The sequence below is a fragment of the Heterocephalus glaber genome, unplaced genomic scaffold (assembly GCF_053883595.1).
Source record: "Heterocephalus glaber isolate CG9 unplaced genomic scaffold, H.glaber_assembly_v1.0 deba00001564, whole genome shotgun sequence".
Classification (NCBI taxonomy): Eukaryota; Metazoa; Chordata; class Mammalia; order Rodentia; family Bathyergidae; genus Heterocephalus; species Heterocephalus glaber.
Genome location: NW_028258351.1, coordinates 12,873,819 through 12,895,694, shown reverse-complemented (window position 1 = coordinate 12,895,694; position 21,876 = coordinate 12,873,819). Strand labels below are relative to the sequence as shown.

The 21,876-nt window shown below is 40.1% G+C and overlaps 1 protein-coding gene across 4 annotated transcripts in view; it reads right to left on the bottom strand.

The window, feature by feature from the left end:
- Vps53 (VPS53 subunit of GARP complex) overlaps window positions 1-21,876 on the bottom strand; it is a 161,195-nt gene that overhangs the window by 71,874 nt on the left and 67,445 nt on the right. For all 4 annotated transcript variants that reach the window (XM_004857106.4, XM_021238039.2, XM_087191586.1 and 1 more), the window contains 2 exons: window positions 18,958-19,099; window positions 2,768-2,869 (listed from right to left, as the gene is read on the bottom strand). In XM_004857106.4, the coding sequence (XP_004857163.1) occupies window positions 2,768-2,869; window positions 18,958-19,099 (244 nt within the window). The remainder of the gene's footprint in view (window positions 1-2,767; window positions 2,870-18,957; window positions 19,100-21,876) is intronic.

Genomic DNA, 21,876 nt, shown 5'->3' with positions numbered 1-21,876 from the left:
ATTTCTGAGTGTGTGAATTCTGTCCAAAAGCTGCAGACGTTTAAGCTATTTCCTCCTGGAGTTTGATGGAATAATAAAAGGTTACTGTTGTCACAGAAAGGAGGTCTGCAGCTGGTCCCATTTCCTTTCATTACTATCCAATGTAAACAGATTAACTCTAACTGCTCAGATCATCAGAAGGGTACATTTTTAAACCAAAAATTCCTGATTTCTTCTCCTTCTTTCAGTACCCCTAGTCCCCTTTGAGATGTCATTTTTTTATCACTGGAAATATCTTGACAACTAATTGTTGGAGCCCTCTTATAAACTTAACACTGCTTCTCAAGTTCACTCTGCCTTCCCACAGCCAGGTGTAAACTGCAGTACTGAACAGGGAGTGACCTTGACCTTGAGGGCCAACTGTCTACTGAGGGCAGCAAGACAAGGGCCTGGGTAACCCAGGGCAACTAGTAGAGGCCTTCCCTCAACCATCTCTGGCTGGTTCCGGCTAACATCCTGTGGAGTCCCTCCCCAGCACCCCACAGGGATCCTGCTCTTCCATGCACCCACCTCCACAAGCCAGCAGGGTGCTGGGAAGAGGGAGACCCTGGGTTTCCACCTAACCAGCCATAGGGAAGACATGTGGTGACGAGATGACAGTGGAAGGTCCGGGCTTACACTCAGGAGCCATTAGTCACTGATGAGTATATTTTATTACCAATGAGGAACAGCCCATGAATTACTAGTGATCATCTAGTACAAGGGTTTTTCATTTTGTGTCTTTTCTTCTTTTTCTTAAACAGACATAAAATCCTAGATTCAAAAATATTTTACCTGGAAGTCCACAATACAGAGTTCTGCATTGCTCTGACTGTGGGGACCCAGGTCTGTCTTTCCCAACTCTCCACAGTGACATCAAACAGGGCATTGAGGAACGTAGTCTGAGGACCACTAATTAGCCTTCTCTAAAGATAAAGAAAGCACGGAAGTCCAGAAAGAAGAGATGACCTATGTAAAGTCACACAATTGGCTAATAGAAGACCAGAGTCCAGCTTTTTCTCCATCACATGAGGCTGCTTTACCTTGTGCATTTGTCAAATGTCAATGTTCTATGTCTTTAAAATGGGCAGGACTTGGTCTTACAATAATAATCTCAAAATTTCATGATGAGTAAAAAGTTCCAAAGGAAAGAAAAATCATATTTTACCTTTTAATACTGATTTCACAGCCAATGGAGACTCTCGTATTCAGAGCAATAACATCCAGAGATGACTAGTGATGGGGATAACTTTTCATGGCAGTGCTAGAAGCATCTGAATGTTCAGCTGCACAATTCTATACATGACAATGGCAGCCACTAGCTCTGTAGGGACATGGGGGTCCTGAAAATACCACAGTTGCACAAAGCATGCTCCTAGGAGCAGGTGGTCCAGGGAGGGTGTAGGACACAGAAGAATGAGACTCCCCACCCAACTCCATGCTCCCATAGTGTGAGAACTGCATTTCTTTATGGAGAAATCTTTTTTTCTCCTGTGTTTGCCAATAATATGACAACTTTAAATCAACGACATCTATCCCCACACATCTCTGGGATACCACCTCAAGAGAGCCCTTCAGTTTTGTTCATGAACTTCATTTCTATGCCCTCCACTTTTTAATAGACACGAAGGTACTAAAGATAAAAGCCTGGTATAGGAATTCTGGCTTCTGATTTCTAGACTTGGCTTCCAGTCTTAGCTCCTCCATTTCTAAACTATGTAACCCTGAGCAAGCTGTTTGGTCTCTAAGTTACAGTTTCAATACCTATGAGTCAGGCACTGCAAAGGTGAAATGAAATCAAATACGTAGATTTTTAAATTGCTGCTGGATGTGGTGGTGCACATCTGTAATCCCAGCACTTAAGAGGCTAAGGCAGGAAGATTGCTTCGAGTTCAAGGCCAATCTCAACTACATACCAAGACCATGTCTCAAAAAACAAACACACACACAAACAAACAAAAAGGAAGCCGGGCTAGCTGCAAAGTGTATGACTATGGGTTTCCCAATTCTGGTCTTTCCCATCAGCCTCCCTTTTGGTGGTATCTGGAGCAAAATGATATAATAAAAGATTCCCCTAGTAGCCAAGTGTAGAAAATTAAAAAGGATTACTAATCCAGAAAGGAAGGAAATGTTCTGATTTATTGCTCTAACCTCTCCTGTCATAAAATGGCACTGAAACAAAAACACCATTCTGCAGGATGAAGGGAGATGAAATTTAGAGTTGGCAGAAAAAACTGAATGAAATGAAAGTGCTAGTGTGCTCTAAAAAGTAACTCTCCAAAGATGTCATTGGTCACCTTGATATTTCCAGATCTCCCCATTGGCTTCCAGACTTAAAGTGCTGTGTAGAGGCCTCTCCCAGCCCACAGTGCTGTTAACTTCCCTGGGATCTCTCAGCCTCTCATATCATCACTGTACCAGATGAGAGTACATCGGAAAGCTCTGCTGACAAGCTCAGGAATGATGAATGAGACAGAGCAGAGTTCTGCTGGCCCTGCTGCATGGGCTGATTGAGTCTGTGCATGGTACTGAATGCTAGAGGTGAGGCTCTTTGCGAACACAGAGTGGGAGCAGGAAGGGCTATTCTTTCTCTCAATTATCTGAATGCACTCACATAAAGGCCCTCTATAAAGACCCCACCGCTATAATCTCTCAATGTGGTCAACAGCCAAAGGCTCATACTTGAGGAGACTCAACCATTTTCAGAAAGAACAATTAGGTTACGTGTGGCAATGCAAAGCAGACTTACTTGATCTAACTCTCCCTTCTCCATCGCCAGCTCCTCCATCTCTGGCGTTGGCTCATCTTCCAGAAAAGGATTGGTGGATGGTGGAGGAGACTCCAGCTTTTTCTATTAAGAAGACATGAGAAATAAATATCTTCTGAGCATATTCAGTAGCCTTCCCATTGAGCTTCCCATTGAGCTTCTGCTTTTTCCAAGGCCCCTCAACAGGTGACTCATGAAATCTGATCTCATAAATAAGAATAGAGGCAATGTAGACTATAGTCTCACCTCCAGACCTTCACACTGTTTTCCTGGCGTTCTTCTGGAAACTTTATTATTCACCTCGCTATAATTCTAGTCTGGTGAAAATTCTCACTGTCTTTAAGTCCTCAACCTAGAAGTCCCGTCTTCTGGGAAGTGTCCTTATCTGTTAAGTTTGGGTTAGATGTCCCTGCTGTGTGCTCCCATCCCACACTGCACAGCCTCTATCCAACTGCCCATTTATCTTCTCCCCACTAGATGCCATAATGGCAGGGATCATATCTATCTTTTTCTTTTTGGTACCGGAAATCGAACTCAGGTCTTTGCACTTGCGGAGCAGGCAGCGAAACCACTGAGCTAAATCCCTGGCCCGGGATCATATCTGTCTTGTTCCTCATCCTATCTTTGGTGCTTGGGATGTAACAGGTATGCCATAAACACTAATGAACTCAAATGTTAGATGGGTTTGAATTCCACAACAAACTATAAAGTTAATCTTGCGTTCTAGATTATAGACAGAAATCTCTTCCCAAATAAGTCACATTACAACAACCCAAACCAAAATCCCCATGAGAAAAACTATTATTTCCCAACTCCCAGATACAAACACTATTTCAAAATACATCATTTAGAGGGACCATGAAGTAGTGGGAAAGTGTGGGTAGAGAGATGGATTTTCAGCTCCAACTTTGTTGAGCTTGCCAAATCATCTAGCTTCTCTGAGCTACAGAAGTTTCATCTGCTGAATGAGGATATAGACACAGGACTATTTATGGGATCAAATGTAATAAAGTGTGCGGAAACCTGAGAAGAGAGCATGATACATACAAGGGTCATTGATGATGCTAATTCCAGTGCAACTACTGAATCCAGCTTTTTGGTTTGTTTGTTTTTGGGGTTTTTTTTGGGTTTTTTTTTTTTACAATTTTGACCTAGAATACTGTTTATGCCCCAGATACTTTAGGAATTTTAGCAGAAAGGAAGCTAAGTAACAAGAAGTATAAAGGGGATTTGGGATCGGTTGGTGCCAGGGATGAGATGACAGAGCAAGGGATGGCTCCTTAGAAACAAGACACTGGGGCAGGGATTTAGCTCAGTGGTTCCACACAAGGACCCAAATTCGATCCCCGGTACCAAAAAAAAAAACAAAACAAAAAGAAACAAGACACTAAGTGGAGAGGGAGTTTCTAAATGTGCTTGTGACATTTTAGCATATACCAGTAGAGCAAGCTGAATTAATTCCTAAGCCAAAAGAGACAGCAGATGGACTGCAGTGTGAATGATTTTGCCAAGTGCCAGGACATCATGTGAAGGTATTACAAATAAAATTTTAAAAAAGCAAAACTTAAACAATAAAAACCACATCAGGGTCTGGTTTGGGCTTTAAGATAATTCTTTATTTTTTTGTTTGTTTTGAGGCAGGGTCTCACTATGTAGCCCAGGTTGGCCTCGAACTCACTGTGATCCTTCTGCCTCAGCCTCCCAAGTGCTGGGATTATAGGCCTGTGCCACCATGCCTGCCTGGGCTTTAAGATAATTCTGCTTACATGCATTTAAACCACTCAATCCTTGTCCAAAACACCTGGAAATGCTACTGTGTGAATAGACAAGTGCCTAAGCATATGAAGAAAACCTTGTGATGCTTGTTTTAGCTCCCAGTAATCATTAGTAACATAATGGTTTTTGCAGAATTCTGGTGAGAAACAGTGTGGTCCAACAACCAAACAAGCATTTCAAATTTGCAACTTCTGAACTTTGGGTTCTTTCCCTGGTTTGGGAGGGAAAATCCCCATAAACTTAAAGCTCTTTTTAGAAAGTAATATTTTTTAAGCTTCAGTTGTCTTTTTAAAAATTGCTGGTATTTGAGGAAGAGACGAATAGCCTAAGCTTCAACAACAATAAAGAAGTGGATTTAAGCTGGCCATGGTGGTGCATGTCTTTAGCCCCAGCTACTCAGGAGGCTGGGATAGGAGAAGCACTAGGATCCAGAAGTTAAAGCCCAGCCTGGGAAACACAGTGAGAACTTATCTCAAAAAAAAAAAAAAAAAAATTACATTAGTTAATAGCATTAAACTCCTGGTTCTACTGACTTTAGAGAGAGTTTTGGAGTTGTACTATTCAGCTGAGTAACTATGATTCTGTGTCTTTTGGTGCTCCATGGATATGGAAAGCAAGCCGATTAACTAAAAGCTTTGTTCAAAACCATTCAGTGATAGAAACAAGATTTGAATTTTTTGAGCTACTATCTTCCTCATCATTGCTTAGGTCACTAGGGTTACATTCAGGTAAGCCTCATTTTTAATGTGTTACTAGAAATCATAACAAAAAGTGGATGTCAATGAAATGGGCTGAGGCCGTTCCTGGGGTCTATTCTACCTGGTGGAAAATGTCAAGTGGATAAAAGTAACAAGTAGCACAACATAAAAGGAGCATTGACCAAACAAAATGACACGTGAGGCAGTGAGCATGGGCTACTTGTCAGGGTTCTTTCCTTTCTTCCACCATCTGTCTCTATGCATATACTGATGAAATTACCAAGGGAGTCACAGACACCTAGGAATTCCAACCCATTTGTATAGGGCAAGCACATTACAAGTGTGGATCAAGTTAATACAAAAGAAGTAATTCATTCCTTCATTCACCCATTCAACAAACTAGTGTGCTGGTATCTGGGAGAAAGATCAGCAAGACTCACAGGCTGCTGGAGGAAACAAGCTTTAATCAAATGTGTGGTAAGGCCTTGAAAGAAAAGCAGAAGTTGTTATGAAAGCATGTGGTAGAAGGTCAGAGAAAATGTCTTTAAGTAAACTATCTTTCAGCCAGAACTGAGGAATGCCCCAGAGGTAACTATGTGTGTGTGGAGGGGTGGGTGGTGTGGGACAGGGCGGAGTTTTCTAGGCAGACAACAGCGTATGTTTGTCATTCACGTATTAAGCATCTACCATCTACTCTATTCAAGCATTTTTTTTCTTGCACAAGGGATGTAACACGAATAAGGCAGACAAGAAAAGGAGGCACTGTGATAGAAATGTAATTTAGGAACTGGAGTGGGCTGAGGATGAGAGGAGGAAAGTGCTTCTTTACACAGAGTGATCAGAGAAGGACTTTTTCAGCTGGTAATAGTAGAGCGGTGATAAAAATAAGAAGGAAATGATTGGACAAAATTTGAGGACAGATATTCTTAGCAAAGGGATCTGGTGCAAAGGCTGGACAGAGCTTAGTGGAGTAGAAGGGCAGGGACCTGAGGTAAAAGAGGGAGCGAGAGCCCAATTGAATAGCCTTTTGTGGGCCCCCAGTAAGATGTTCTTTTCATTGCAAGTAAACAGTCATTGCTGGTTTTAAATAGGGAAGTGATAGGATCCAATAAATATGGATTTTAGAGACAGGGTACTGTTATGTTCCCCAGGCTGGCTTTGAACTCCTGGGTTCAAGCAATCCTTTTTTTCTCAGCTTCCAGAGAAGCTGGGATTATGAGTGCGCTCCTAATATGGGTTTTAAAATATCATTCTGTGGTTCTAGAGAGAGTGGACTCTAAAAGAAGCAAGAAGTTCAGTTTCTGAGCTTGCTGCAGTGTTCCAGAAGAGCTGATGAAGAATGGATTAAACTGGTGATGTAGAGATTTTTTTTAAAAAGTGGTCAGAGCAGGACATATTTAGGAGAAAAGCTAAGAAGACTTGCCGAGAAAGCAGAGATGAGGGAAAGAAAGAAAAGGAGTTGAAGGTCATTCATTTTTGCCTGAGCCACTTGCAGCTTGTGCTGCCATGAACTGAGATGAGCACACTTATGCAGTGATGAGGGTACAAGCTCTGGATCTGATAAACCTGGGTTCACATGCAACTCCACCACTTGGGAGTGCTGCTTTACTTCTCCAAGCCTCAGCTGTCTTATCTGCAACTTGGAATGACATTAACAGTTGGCTCACAAAACTAACAGCAGGACAAATGAGATACATATATCAGACTTCCAGGAAGATGGCAGAGTGGTGAGCAGGAGAGAAAGAGCCTCTCTGAGATCTGGTGTCTTGACACTGGAATATAGCAGCACCAGGAGGAGGAGGAGGGAAGTGGGTCCCTGGGACCCAGGAAGAATCTGAGGTGAGAATTGAAGTCTACAAGGACAGTGAAGAGAGAGACTTTAACGAAGAAGAGGGAGGTACCAAGCAGCACTCTCTCCCAGAGCCCAGATTCTCCGAGAGGGAACAGCATGCTGAACCTGCAGACGCACAGTGACTACCGATGACCTCAGAGGCCTCCATGGAGAAACGCACCAGTGGAACCAAGCAGTGGACCAACCAGGCTGCAGCAGCTAGTGAGTTATCCAGGTTCAGACTTCACCTAGGAGAGGGTGATTGGCTGGCAGCTACCTTGGAGAGGGGGCAACTGAGCTCAGAACTCAGAACAGGTGTGGGCAGAATCCATCTAGTGGCTCCCGATGCCTCAGTGTCAAGGAGCAGAGTTCAAGCCGGCAGGAGACACAGCCAGTATAGGCTCAAGGAATCCAGTTCCATCCTCATAGTCAGAAACTGGCCTTAACTTCAGAGGAACTAAAGGGGCAGGCTGGCTGGGATTATCCACTACCCCACCGTGAAGCTGCAGCTAGCTTGCTGGGATTAATCAATTTGGCTCTGGACTCTGTTTGCTCACATTGCCTAACAGTGACAGCAGAGACACATCTTGATTTGGATGTTTTTGGGGTTTTTAAAAAATCTTTTTTTTTTTCTCCTTTCTAGTTCTTGTTTTGCTTAGTTTTTTCTTGATTGTTTGAACACAGTTTCTAGTTTTTTGTTGTTGTTATTGTTCTGTTTTTTATTTTTTCCTTTTCTTTCCCACCTGTCTTCTTCACCAGTTTTCTAAAGTCTGTCCTCCAGTCTTGCTTCTGATCTCTTCCTCTTCTTCTATTTCTGTTTTTTACCCCTTAACCCCTTTTAAATCTCCCCTAAGGGTAAAAATGCCATATTAAGGGCTACCATTAGTCATTTTTTAGGCTGTATTTGATGCTATTGTTATTGTTGATTGTACTACTTTAGCCAAGGTGATATAATTGTGCTAATCAGTTGTTCCTCTTGGTATACCAAGATTTAGACTGCCTAAGGGTCTTAAAAAACAAACAAACAAACAAACCTATAAGCCAGTGCCAAAGAACTGGCAGCTGGGCCAAGTAGGCAGAAACTTCTCATCCCCAATAAATCAAAGAGGTAGGATCCTGCAACAGATTCAAAACCCAAAGCTAGCTACAACTGGAAGATGCTTCTGAATAGTCATTTCCTAAGGGTTCTGAATACTGGCAATAAAGCTACTTACCATAAGCAATTTACAAGCATCAACCCAGGAATCAAACTCCACTTGATCTTACCCAAAAGGCAAAAGGAATCAAACTTAAAAAAAGAAAATGAGAAGACACTTAAACAAGATGCAACCCCCACAGACTTTCAGCTTACCAAAGGCAAACCTTGGGGACAATGAAGTTGAACAATCCGAAAGCTACCCACCTGGAATCTCTGAAGTGGTAGCAGCAGAAGTAACAAAGCAGATAAATGAGGCTCTAGAAAGAAATCAAAGCAGAAAAAATTTCCCGGAAAACTCCAAAGATAGTGACCAGAATGAAAGATACAGATAAAAAAAATAGAGGAGCTCAGGAACATGATAGAAACCAAGAACACCCAGCATAGGAAAGAAATGGAATCTGTGAAACAGATTCAAACAGATTATCCAGAAGATTAAAAACTCCATTGATCTGGTGCCTGCCGTGCAAGCACAAGGTCCCGAGTTCGATCCCCAGTACCAAAAAAAACCCCCCCTCCATTGAAAGTATACACAGCGGAATGAGTCAATGTGAGGACAAAATATCAGATATAAAAGACAGGATTGCGGTAAGCAATGAAAAGAGAGATTTCTTAAAAATAACAAGGGACCATAAGAAATCAATCCAGCAGCTGCTAGATGATGCAAAGAATAACATTAGATTGATTGGAGTCAATGAAAAAGCAGGAGATAGTGCAAATGACATTAAAAAACCCCCTGATCTCAGAAGTAGTGGCAGAAAACTTCCCAAATAGGGAAAAAGAATTTGATATACAGGGCTGGGAATTTATCTCAGTGACAATGCACTTGCCTCTTGCTTCTGCCTCTTGAGTAGCTGCGATTATATACATATGCCACCATGGCCACTTGTGCCTCTCTTTATGAAGCAACTCATAAAAGGGAAAGAAAAGCGAGCATTGGCTATAAGTCTTGAAAAACAAATTTCTTTTAACCACCACAAGTGAGTCCCTGTCCCTACTTCTGGTCTCTGGGATCTCTCTAGGTAATGAAAGTAATGGGCCCATCAACTAACAAGTGCAAAGGTACACTGAACTGCTCCTTCCTTCCCTCCTCTACAAGAGGCCCTCAGCTACTGCACATATACCACCCTGATGGCAAATACTATGCTACAAAACTCAAGATGAGAATATAGCCTTCTGCTATTTAGCAGGTTACATTACTGTTCAGATTAATTGACTCTGCTAAAAGAACAAGTCTGCAGACAGCAACCACCAACACAACACAGTCTTCTGTGCAAGAAGCCTGTTGCCAGAGCCAACTGGGTCACACTCCTCCTTCCTGCTTTGCAGCTGTCATAGACCACAGAGAATTACTAGTTTGTGTTTAGATTTTAAACAACTGAAATGACATATTCCATATATTCTGGTGCTGCTAAAGGAAATTTAAAAATTGCCAAGAAGTGAGTGACCTTCCAGTTTTAAAAGAATTCATTCTTTCAGCTATGAGTTGATCTCAAGCCCACACAGGAAGGTAACATTCTTCACACAAGTTAATTCCCATAATTAAATCACACGGGATTCCTAGCACCTCTGAAATAGTAAGGGCCACAGGATAGCCAGTCTCATTTACTGTTAGGAAGAATCAGCATTAGTCAAATGCATATCTGTTATCTGGGTCTGCCTACACAAATCCCTTTTTGAGGCCTTATCTGGACACATCACATTATCAAAGAAGGAATTCTGAAATTTAAGATTTCTTTTTCCTTTCCCTGGATGAGAAAGCTTTTAGTTATGAGATGAAAGTCCAACAACTTCTGCATTTCTCATTCCATAAATGCTTTACTCCAGCCACATTCCAGATTTGTCCTTGAAGCACTGGCCTTGAAGAGCCTGATGGCTTTAGCTAACAGTCAAGATTATAAGCACAGGGCTCTGAACACCTGGTGTTTACCATCGGGGGGACCACTCTTGCTACCACATGTTCACATCTTAAGTTGTGACAGTTATTGCAGGTTTCTTTCTCCTGCTAGACCATAATGATCTGTCTGATTCAATTTCTCAACTTTGCCCAAACCCCTACACATACAGGGAGCTTAAAAAATATTTGTGAATAAATGCTGGTCACAGGAGAAGCCCTCAATAAAATCCTCTTCAGAAACATGGGCAACATTTCCTATTTCTGCAAACAAAACAGAAAGTCTATGTATATTATGTTCATGCATGCTTGGGAGTCTCAAATATACACCTCAAACTATTAAGCAGTGGATACCTCTGGGGAAATGGATTTGGAGAAGCTGAGAAAAAAGAGATCTTTCTTTCAAGATATTTTATTGAGTTTTTAACAAACAGTATTCTCGTGGTTTTTTTGTCATTGTTGTTTAGGTTTTTTATGGATAGGATCTTTATCAGAAGAGTAAAAATGACTTTTAACAACACATTCAATATTTTCTAAAAATCCTTAATACATTTAACTTGTAGTATAATTCATACAACATAAAATTCACTCACCATCATAAAGTGATTTACAATTTAGCGGTTTTTAGCATATTTTCAAGGTTTGCAACGATCACTACTATCTAATTCCAGAACATATTTCATCTCCAAAAGAAACCCCATACCCATTAGCTGTCATTTCGCAATCCTCCTCTTCACAATTCTTTGTCTCTAAGGATTTGTAAAGTTGTCATATAAATGGGTTCATATTAAAATGTTACCTTTTGTGTCTGGTTTCTTTTACTTAGCATAGCACTACAAGGTTCATCTATGCTGTAATATGTGTCAGTACTTCATTTATTTTTATGGATGAATAATATTTCACTACATAAATATATCACATTTTGTTTACTATCTGTCCACTAGGGGACTTTTGGGTTTTTTTGCACCTTTTGTCTAATATGACTAGTACTGCCATAAACATTTTGGTATAATTTTTGTAGAAACATGTTTTTAGTTCTCTTGAGTATATACCTAGGAGTGGAAATTTGTATTTTTGTTGTTGTTATTGTTGTTATTTTATTTCTGATACTGGGGATTCAACCTAAGGCCTTCATAAGTGAGCAACATGCCCAGTCTTTTTTTTTTTTTTTTTTTTTTTTTTGAGACAGGGTCTTGCTAAGTCATCCAGTTGCCCAAGCTGGCCTTAGACTTGTGATCCTCCTGCCTCAGCCTCCCAGAGTACTGGGATTATGGGGATGTGCCACCACACATGGCTGGAAACTTGTAATTTAAAAAGAAAATTCAGACTGCTGTGTGTGTGTGTGTGTGTGTGTGTGTTTCTAGGATCTAAATCTAGGACTGTATACATGCTAGGCAAATACTCTACCACATAGCTATACCTCTGGCCCCTGCTTTGCCTTTTTTATTTGGCAGAATTATCCCTTTATTTTAGGCACTTCCACATTAGCACTGTGAGATGTGCTAAAACAAAAAGTGACTTAATAAATCATCACTAATAACTAATATAAAGAGTTAGTGCTGGGAGTGACCAAGCTGTTGCATCCATAGGAACCAAAAAGATTCAGAAAGTGGTTTAACACAGAGGCTATCTGAAATTTGGAAATGCTCATATCTTTTGATACCATAATTCCATTAGTATCATATGAAAATAATCTCAAATGTTAATAAAAATATGTTTACAAAAATATTCATATGGCCTTACTTATAAAAGCGAAATGTTTTACGGCCCAAAAAGAAAAGAATGGTTAGGGAAATTGTGGAATATCTACACAACAAAATCTTATGTAGTAACACAGAAAGGACCTCAGATATGACATATGAAGAAAAGTAGGATATAAAGTTGTATTTCTACACTAGTTGCAAAAATTAATTCCAAATAGATCAAAGATCTAAATGTAAGAGTTAAAACTATACAACTCTTAGAGGAAACATAGGTAAATCTTTCTGATTGAATTGTATAAAAGTTACTTAAACATGTGTGACACTAAAACAAAGGCAACAATGCCTGGCTTGGTGGTGCATGCCTGTAATCCCAGTACTTGGAAGGCTGAGGCAGGAGGACTGCCTCGCATTGAAGCTAACCTGGGCTACATAGTGAGTGCAAGGCCAGCCCAAACTACATAGCGAGATCCTGTCTCAAAAAACCAACCAAACAAACAAACAAAACCCAAAGGCAACAACAAAATGTAAGATAAACTGCACACAAAACTTTGTGCATGTGGTACCAGGGATGGAACCCAAGGCCTTTGTACGGACCTACATCCCCAGCCATTTTTAAATTTTTTATTTTGAGGCAGGGTCTATATGGTTAAGTTGCCCAGGCTGGCATGAACTTGTGATCTTAAAAACTTTTGTGTGCCAAAGGACACTATCAAGAGAGTGAAAAGCAAATCCATAGCATGGGAGAAAATATTTGGAAATGATGCATGTGATATATGATAGAATATATAAAGAACTCCTATAACTCAAAAATATAAGATGGACGAAGTTCTGATGTGCTATTGCACAACCATAGATGACAGTAATGTACTATATATTTTAAAAAGCAAGAAGAAAGGATTACAACTGTTTTCACCATAAAGAGGCATAAATGTTTGAGAAGACAGACATGTTTATTCTGACTTAAAGACTGAACGGTGTATATATGCATCACGTAGTACTTCTTAAATATGTACAAATTTTATGTTTTATGTATCAGTTAAAAATCAATTTAAGGGGCTATGGGGCCAGGGATTTAGCTCAGTGGTTCTGGCGACTGTCAAGTGCAAGGACCTGAGTTCGATTCCTAGTTCCAAAAAACAAACAAACAAAAATCAATTAAAATTATAAAAAAATAGGCTAAGAACTTGAAAAATTTCTCTAAAGATCTACCAGTGGCACATAAGCACATAAAAAGATGTTCAATGTAATTAGTCATTAGGAAAAAGCAAATCAAAATCACAATGAGATACTATTTTACAACCATAAAGTTGGCTATAATTTTTTTAAATAAAAACAGAAACAAAAACAAAACAGGATTGGCAAGGATGTGGATAAATTAGAATTCTTCTACATTGCTGGTGGGAATGTAAAACAGTGTGGCTGTTGTAGAAAATAATTTGACATTACATCACAAAGTTAAACCTAGGGATGTAGCTCAGAGGTAGAATGCATGCCTAGCATGCGCAAGGCCCTGGGTGCAATCCCAGTACAACAAGAGAGGGAGGGGAGTGAGAAAAAAAATAAAGAGAGAAAACATGTTCACATAAAATGTGTACACAAACATTCAAACCATTATTCATAGTAGTTAAAAAGTGGAAACAACTCAAATGCCCTCAGCTGAAGAGATAAACAATATGTAACATATCCATACAATGAAAATTATTCAACCATACAAGGAATGAAGTACTAATAAATCTACAACATTGATGAGCTTTGAAAACATATCCTAAGTGAAGTAACCCAGGCACAAAAGACCACATTTTATATGATTTAATTATGTGAAATGTCTAGAATAGGCATCCATAAAAACAGAAACTAGATTCATAGTTGCCTAAGGCTGCAGAAGAAAGGAGGGAAATGGAAGTTATTGCTAAGGGGGATTTCTTTTGGGAGTGAGAAATGTTCTGGAGGAGACAAGTGAAATAGTGGCAAATACTGCAAATATAGTAAAATTCAACAAATTGTATACTTTCAAAGGTGAGTTTTTTGGTGAAATTTTGTTATAAGGATAATATCTCAATTTAAAAAATAAAATAAGTGGAGGAAAAATGTACATAAAAAGTATAATTTCAACTATGTATAGAAAGAACAAAAATCCTCATGTCTGATGGGAAGTGGATGATTTTTTTTTTCTGCTCCTCCATTCTTGCCTACTATTTTCATGACCATGTATTACTCTCCTCTCAGAAAGAAACAAAAGTTAATTTGCCCTTACAATGTTATTCAAATGAAGAATACATTCCTTTAACATCAAGAAACCATTTATAAAATGCCAGGCATGGTGGCACACACTTGTAATCCCAACTGCTTGGGAGGCTGAGTTGGGGCCAACATGAGTAACTTGGCGAGACCCTGCTTCAAAATATGAATGAATGGATGCCTAGGGAGCTTAATACTCCCTGCATTCAATCTCCAGTAACACCAACACACACATATACACACACACACACATACATATACACACACACACACGCACACACACATGAAGGAAAAAAGAAAAACCATTTATAAAATATTTCAAATACTGAAAGGAGCTCATGAAGTGAAGGAAAGCTTATTTCCTTATTCATGACAGAAGTCCTAGGAAGCTCTGCCCCTTTTCCTCTTACATTCTTCCTAATACAGGCATTAATTTGCTGTAAGACCAAGGTGAAGGGTGAGGCCTTCTGTGCAGGCCTTTATAAAGAGTGAGATTTTAAAAAGTGTTATGATGCCCAAACTGCATGGCTAAAAACTGTACCCATAGCTTCTATATTTATAATGTATACATATATATTAGAATGATCCCTATAAGTCAAAGGACAATTCTTTTTAGAAAGGCAACTTATGCACTGGCCAAGAATGGAAATCCAGTTACATTTCTTGGGGAAAAATTTTATGTTTTGTTTTTTTTTTTTTGGTACCGGGGATCGATGTTTTTTTTGTTTTTTTGTTTTTTTTAAAAAGCCTCCCAAATCTGGTGAGGCAGTTATAAAAACCTAACTTGATCTACTCTGCTTTCAGCAGAAGGTTGAATATAATTTGTTCACTTCAATCTAATCATCAAGTCACTAAAAATGCATATGGATATAGTTAAATCACATCCAGACATTTGCTTTTAATTTCAAGGCATTTTAATTTACAGACTATATTGAATCCCTTGTAAAGGGTCAGAAGTTGAGGCAGCTGGAAGCAGCAAGAGCGGCTCTCTTCCTGAAGAAACAGTTCTTGCACAAGACATGATAAAACGCGACAGGGCGAATACAGGAAAGACAAGCAACCCCTGTCCTGAAGATGCTTTCACTCTAAAGTTTCACTCTAAAGTGGCAGATAGCAAAGTCACAGCTCTAAAATAAGAGCAAAAGACAATGCATCACACTGGTTGGCTAGGAGGAGCTGAGCTGTGGCAGGCCTTTCAGGTGAGCTAGTCACACTCTCAAGCCCACTGGTTGTTTCACTGTCAAAGTTACCAAGGGCTGAGGAGGTTCTGAAAGACACAGGGAAGCAAGTTATGGCAGGAGAGGTGAGGTAGGGTATGGCCTAGGGAGGAAGCAGCAAGGCAGGACTTCTGAAGGCCATCTTGGCTCTTTGGCCATGATCACTTTCCAAGGAATTCACTAACTTCCTATGAAATGTGGCATATATTAGAGGGTATCAAGATATACCTTGGTTCATTTCACAATCTATTTTGATATCTTAAAACAAAATGGTGCCAAAAGAAGATTTTTTTAAAAAGTCTACTCTGGGGCCAAGGATTTAGCTCAGTGGTTCTGCCACTTGCTTTACAAGCGCAAGGTCCTGAGTTTGATCCCCAGTACCAAAAAAAAAAAAGTCTACTCTGGAAGTGAGTAGCATTGGAGAAGGCAAGGGTCAAGGAAGCAGCAAGTCTTCAAGTGGGATCCTGAGCAGCTAGAATAGGAGTCAGCATAGCCTCTCCCCAGTGCTGTCTATTGGGAGCAATGTCAGCAACCATGACTGATTCACCAGGGACCCTACCACTAAGGGCTACAAAATACAGGTACAGAAGGTGTGGTCACCATTGGCATACAGCAAAGCGATGGCAGGGGGAAAGCTCAGTGTGAACATCACCTTCACATCTAACCAGACCTGAGCAACAGTGAACCATTTCTTCAAGATCTGGCCTAGTTGAAAAGGTCAAAGGGCTTCTGGGTCTTTCTAGAAACTCATCTTTAAAGGAAAAATCCCTGAAGGTGTAGGATGCCCACTGTCAGGACTTGGAAATGTAGACAGGTTGTTGGGTCATGGTAATTGGAACAAAGACTGGTCAGGGGAAGAGGGTGAGCTTCATTAGCAGTTGAATGATTTAGAGAAGTGTGTGGAGAAGATAGCTGACCAATTAGAGGGGTAAATAAAGAGCTCATGGCATTAAGCAGAATTTTCTGGCCAAGGATTTATCATCTGAAATTCTCTTACAAATCTGATAGGGGAAGAAAGCAATATCTGAACAACTGAAGGGGGATATATTAACCAGTTCTGCCACAAAATTTCAAACACAGAAGACAAGAAAGGGCCTGGGGCCCTGGGGATGAAGCTCAGTGCTAGAGCACTTGCCTAGCATGTATTAGGTCCTGGGTTTGATCCCCAGCACCATAAACAAGCAAACAAAAAGGAAAAACAAGCAAACAAAGGGCCAGGGGAAAAGTTCAACTGTTCCTAGCTGACTATGCTATCACTACAGAGCACAGCAGCTGCCACAAGTTGAAATGGCTCCAGTCCAGGAGTCTGGCACTGGTTGAGTGTGTTAAGTCACAGGGGATATTGCTGCTTTGAAAAACAAAGCATCTCCACCCCTGCCCCTTGAGACAGAAAGTGATGGACAATCAGCCAACTTCCCCTTTGATAGTGCTATACAGTACTTATTTTCTCAAAAAAGCATTGTCTTTGCAAACTAAAGCATAGATCCCATCAGTTTTTGGCATGGAGCAGCAGCCTCAGCTTGTCTAGAAGGGACCTTCCCTGTCCATGTTACTCTAGCACTTTTGACTTATGGGGGCTTCCTTGGAGAGGTAAAAATGCCAGTGTGTCTTTAGAATTTTATAGGTTACTCTGGTCATGAGATATGACAAGGCTATTTGTTCCAAGGTAGTATCCAGCTAAAGGAGGGGATAAATGGCTCAAAACACATTTGGCATGAATGGTACTCAAGCATCCCTGTTTCTTGTTGTGAGCTAGATTACTGGTCCACAGAGCCTATCCCAATGCTCTCCTAGCCCTAGCCAGCAAGAGGCCAGGGGAGCTCAGGTGCTACTCCCAGGCTGGGGCCTGTTCTCAATGCTTAAACCCTCTTGCCCTCAAGCAGATCTCTGAAGGCCTGAGCCCAGTGCTGTCTAAGTCTCTGCCTGAAAGCAGCTCAGAAGCACGGCTTAGGTAGGGTAGAGAGGAGAGCTAGCATGAGAAAATTAGGCAGGTGCTGAAGCCAACCACAAATTTCTTAGAAGAAATACATGCTTTCTTCAGTGGCATTTCTTTTGTTAACTTTTGTTGTTGTTGTTGTTGTTTTTTGAGACAAAGTGTTAATGGTTTGCATCTAGATGTCCCTCCAAAGCCTCAGGCACTCATAGATGGGACTTTTCAGAGCTTGTTGGATCTAGGTGTGTGATACTGGGATTAAGGGTATGTGGTACTAAATTAGTTCCACTGATAGGAATTAGCATAGTTCTGGGTGTGGCTGAATAGATTTACAGAAGCCCAACTGTGGGTGTGGGTGGCACCACCCAAAAGGCTTGTAGCCTAGATGGTATAAAAGGGAAAGGGAGGCTCACTGTGTTGCTTCACTGCCTCCTGCCTGCTCTATCATGGACTGTTTCTCCTCTGTAATGCCCCTCTGCCATGCCACCCTGCCTTGCCTTATAGCCATATAGTCCATATAAGTCCATAGCCAGCCGACTATGGACTGAAACCTCTACAAACTGTGAACTGAAATAAACCTTTCCTCCTTTAACTTGTGGATGTCAGGTATTTTGTCCTAGCAATAAGAAAAGTAACTAAGACACAGGTCTCACTTTGTACCATGACCTACCATGAATTCACTACTGTAGTTCAGGAAGGCCTCAAATTTGTAGCCTCTTGAGTGCTAGGATTATTGTAAGTGCCACTACACCTGGCTATTTTATTTTCGACTTGGATTTTAAGGGCATTTTCATCTATTTTATGACCTGTTTTTTCCTATTAGTAAATAACACTCAATTTTGAACATGAGTTAGAATAGAGAAGAGAATCTATATATTTTCTATTAAGTATGGAAAGAGTGTTTTGTGGTTCTAGTTGTATAAAGTCATAAGTGAGCCCAAGTAAGTTGGCCTTGTGGGCTTGCCTTAAAACCAAACTGTTGCTGCCACTACTCTTCATCCCAGTGCCGTGAGGAACCAGCTTTGAGTCATCTATGCTGAAAAATGTCTTGTTGGGGGAAGAAGGGATCTGACTAAAATCCTGGGCCCTTAGGATTAGAAGGCTGGGAACTAGAAAGGGAAGTAGAGGTGAGAAGCAAACAAGTGCGTGGGACTTCAGGTCGAACTCCTACCTTTGCTCCCTGCTTCAATCAGAATAGCTAAGGTTTTATGGTTTTATGTATTAGCACTGTGATCTCAGGTATGATTAAAGTGAAGGCAGCATGTACCTCCTATAGTAGATGAAACAAAGTGATTGCAGATAAATACACCTAGCACAGTGTGGGACACACAGTGATGTTCAAAAAATATTAGCTATTATTCTCTTTGGATTCTACATCAGATTTCGTTAGAACAAAAGGTTTAGAAATCACGAATTTGGTTCATTTTCCTCCTTAAAAAAAAAAAATAAAGCCAGGCACAGTGGTATGCACTTGCAGTTCTAGGTATTTGGGAGGCTGAGGCAGGAGAATCACTTGACACCAAAGGCAAAGGATATAATCAGTGAAATAGTAAAATGAACCCTAACTGGCCAGGGATTTAGCCCTCTGCCTCTCAAGCGCAAAATCCTGAGTTCGATCCCCGGTACCAAAAAAAAAAAAAAAAATGGAGCCTAACTGCCCCAGCCATCGGTTTCTGGAAGGTCTTACCAGAGTTCCATCAGTCAGGGTGCAGCCGGAGAAACGTTTTGCCAGAAATCCTTCAAAGTTAGTTGTTCTCTGAATAGCAAAAAGAAGCAATTTCACCTCAATTTCCTTAGCTCTGGCACGCATGATCTTGGCGAGTTCTGCCCTTCAAAATAGTTAAGAATGGTGTCAAACAAACTGATCATTCACAATGAGAAAAGTAAATGGCTTACATATAGGAAAAAAATGTACATGATCACCTCAGACCAGACCCTGAGGTCTAGTATTACCAATTTAGTTTAATGCCTGAGGGATAGAAATACAATAGAACCCCTTACCCACAGTAGAGGATTTCCAAGATGTTCCCCGGATCCTTGAAATGGCAGATAATACTGAACCCTATATGTACTATGTTTTTTCCCTATACATACATATTAATAGTAAGGTTTAATTTAGAAATCAGACACAGGGCTGAGGATTTAGCTCAGTGGTTCCACTGCCTGCCTCGGAAGCGGAAGGTCCCGAGTTTGATCCCCAGTACGAAAAAAAAAAAAAAAGAGAAATCAGACACAGTAAGAGATTAACAGTAATTCATAATAAAATAAAACAATTATAATGATCTACTGTAATAAAAGTTATTTAAAGTTTATGAATTATTTCTGGAATCTTCCATGGAAAAGAAAACCATAAATAAGGAGAAACTACTGTATACAGTATAAATAAGAATTTTAAGGTGAAACATCCCTCTGTTAAAACAACATCAAGGATTATGGATGGTAATCCAATAACATGGTTACTATTATGTTTCCATATCTTTAAATCTTTCAATAATTTGTAATAATATATATGAAGCACTCAGTGTTTTATTAAAATACATATATCCTAAATAACACAAATCATGAATTACTGAATTACAAAGCTCTTTATCTTCTAGACAGCTCAACAACTATCTCTTCACCTAGAGCAAGGACTTTAGAAATAAATACCCATGAGAGACTGAAAGCCCCATGAGAAAGGTGACATATACATCTTGGGTGGTTCCTACTTATGAAGTTTGGGTGCAACTCACCTAAGTGTTGTTTCAAGATATTGTTTTTTAGGAAACGGTGACATGTGAATTCTTTTTTTTTTTTTTTTGAGAGTAGGAAAAATTTATTGAGAGAAAGATAGCTTCTAAGAGAGGCAGAAGGGTGACTGGAAAATGGGTTTCCCCGACATGAATTCTTACTAAGCACTAAGCTGTCATAACCTTCCCACACAAATAAATGTCAAAATCAAACAAAAGGCCTGTGAGTTTACTTTAGAATGATATATCTGTAGGACTTCAGCCAAAATTCTAACAATAAAAGCTTGCCAGTAGCACTGCTATTAGCCAAGACAATAGCAGGTAGTGACTTTCACAGAGACTTGTTAGTGTATTACCAGTCTCTTTTAGGATTCATTGTGTACATAGTTGGTTTGTAAGTCTGCTGAACTTTAGGGAAAAAAAGAATTAGTAAACAGTTTCTCAAGGAATTAATTCTTTCTTTGTTAGTTAGGATTTAGAAACTGATAATCACAACTAACCTTGAATCAACTCAACACTATTTTATTAAATACTATATTTATGATTTAAATCTTTGGTAACAAATGTGTTTCTTAAAACAATATACACATAGAAAGTGTAACACCAAAAGTAAACTGCACGGTAAAGTATGAATTCTGGGTGAAAATGATGTGTCAATGCAGGTTCACCACTATAACAAATGAACCACTCTAGGAGGGGATGTTGATACTAGGGGAGCCTTGTGTGAACAGAGGCAGGGAATATACAGGAAATCTTTGTACTGATTGGCCAATTTTTTTTTTTGGTACTGGGGATCAAACTTGGGTCCTTGTGTTTGCAGGGCAGGCAGCAGAACCACTGAGCTAAATCCCCAGCCCTGCTTGGCCAATTTTGATGTCAATCTAAAACTGCTCTAAAAAATAAAACCTATTTTTTAAAAATAAAGGCACTATCAATTAAAATATTTTTCCCCACAATGTATTTAAATTGTACAATTTGATAGTATTTTCTAGGATTTTTATAAAGACTCAGGCTGGGGATGTAGCTCAGAGGTAGAGCACTTGGCTAACATGTGGGAGGCTCTGTGTTCAATGTGCAGCAAAAAGGAGGCAGGGAAGGAGAGAGGACACCACAAATTATACTAAGGTAATTGAGTTACAGGTAGATAATGGGCCTTGTTTTTCTCTTATTAATCTAGAATCAATGTAATTATAAACCAAGCATGGAGGTATATGCCTATAATCCCAGCACTTGGGAGGCTAAGGTGGAGCACTGTTGAAAGTTCAAGGCCAATGTGGGCTACACAGTGAATTACAAGGCCCACTGAACTACACAGAGAGACTCTGTCTCAAAAAAACAAATGCAATTATGTACAATTAGAAGGGATTATAATTAATAAAAAGCCATGTACCACCACTGTTGTGGTATAGATGCAAAGAATAAAAAAGTTTGGCTTTGGCTTTACCTTTGTTTTTTTGTTTGTTCAGGGTTTGTTTGCTTGCTTTGTTTTGTTTTGTTTTTTGGTTTTTTTGAGTCAGGGTCTCATTATGTAGCTCAGGCTAACTTTAAACTCACCACGTAGCCCAGGCTGACCTCAAACTTGCGGTAATCCTCCTGCCTCAGTCTCCCGAGTGCTGGGATTTCAGACTTGTACCACCACACCTGGCTTTGCTTTTATTTTGGTCATGGATACATGGCTCTAAACTTGCTGGACACAATTCTTCAACAAAAAGGGACTATGTGGCCTGGGCTATCCTCATGGATAAATGAGAAGAGGTCTTTAAAATGATTAGAGTTGGGCATGGTGGTGCACCCTTATAAACCCAGCACTCAGGAGGCTGAGGTATGAAGAATGCCGAGTTCTAGGCCAGCCTGGACTACACAGTGAGTTCAAGTTC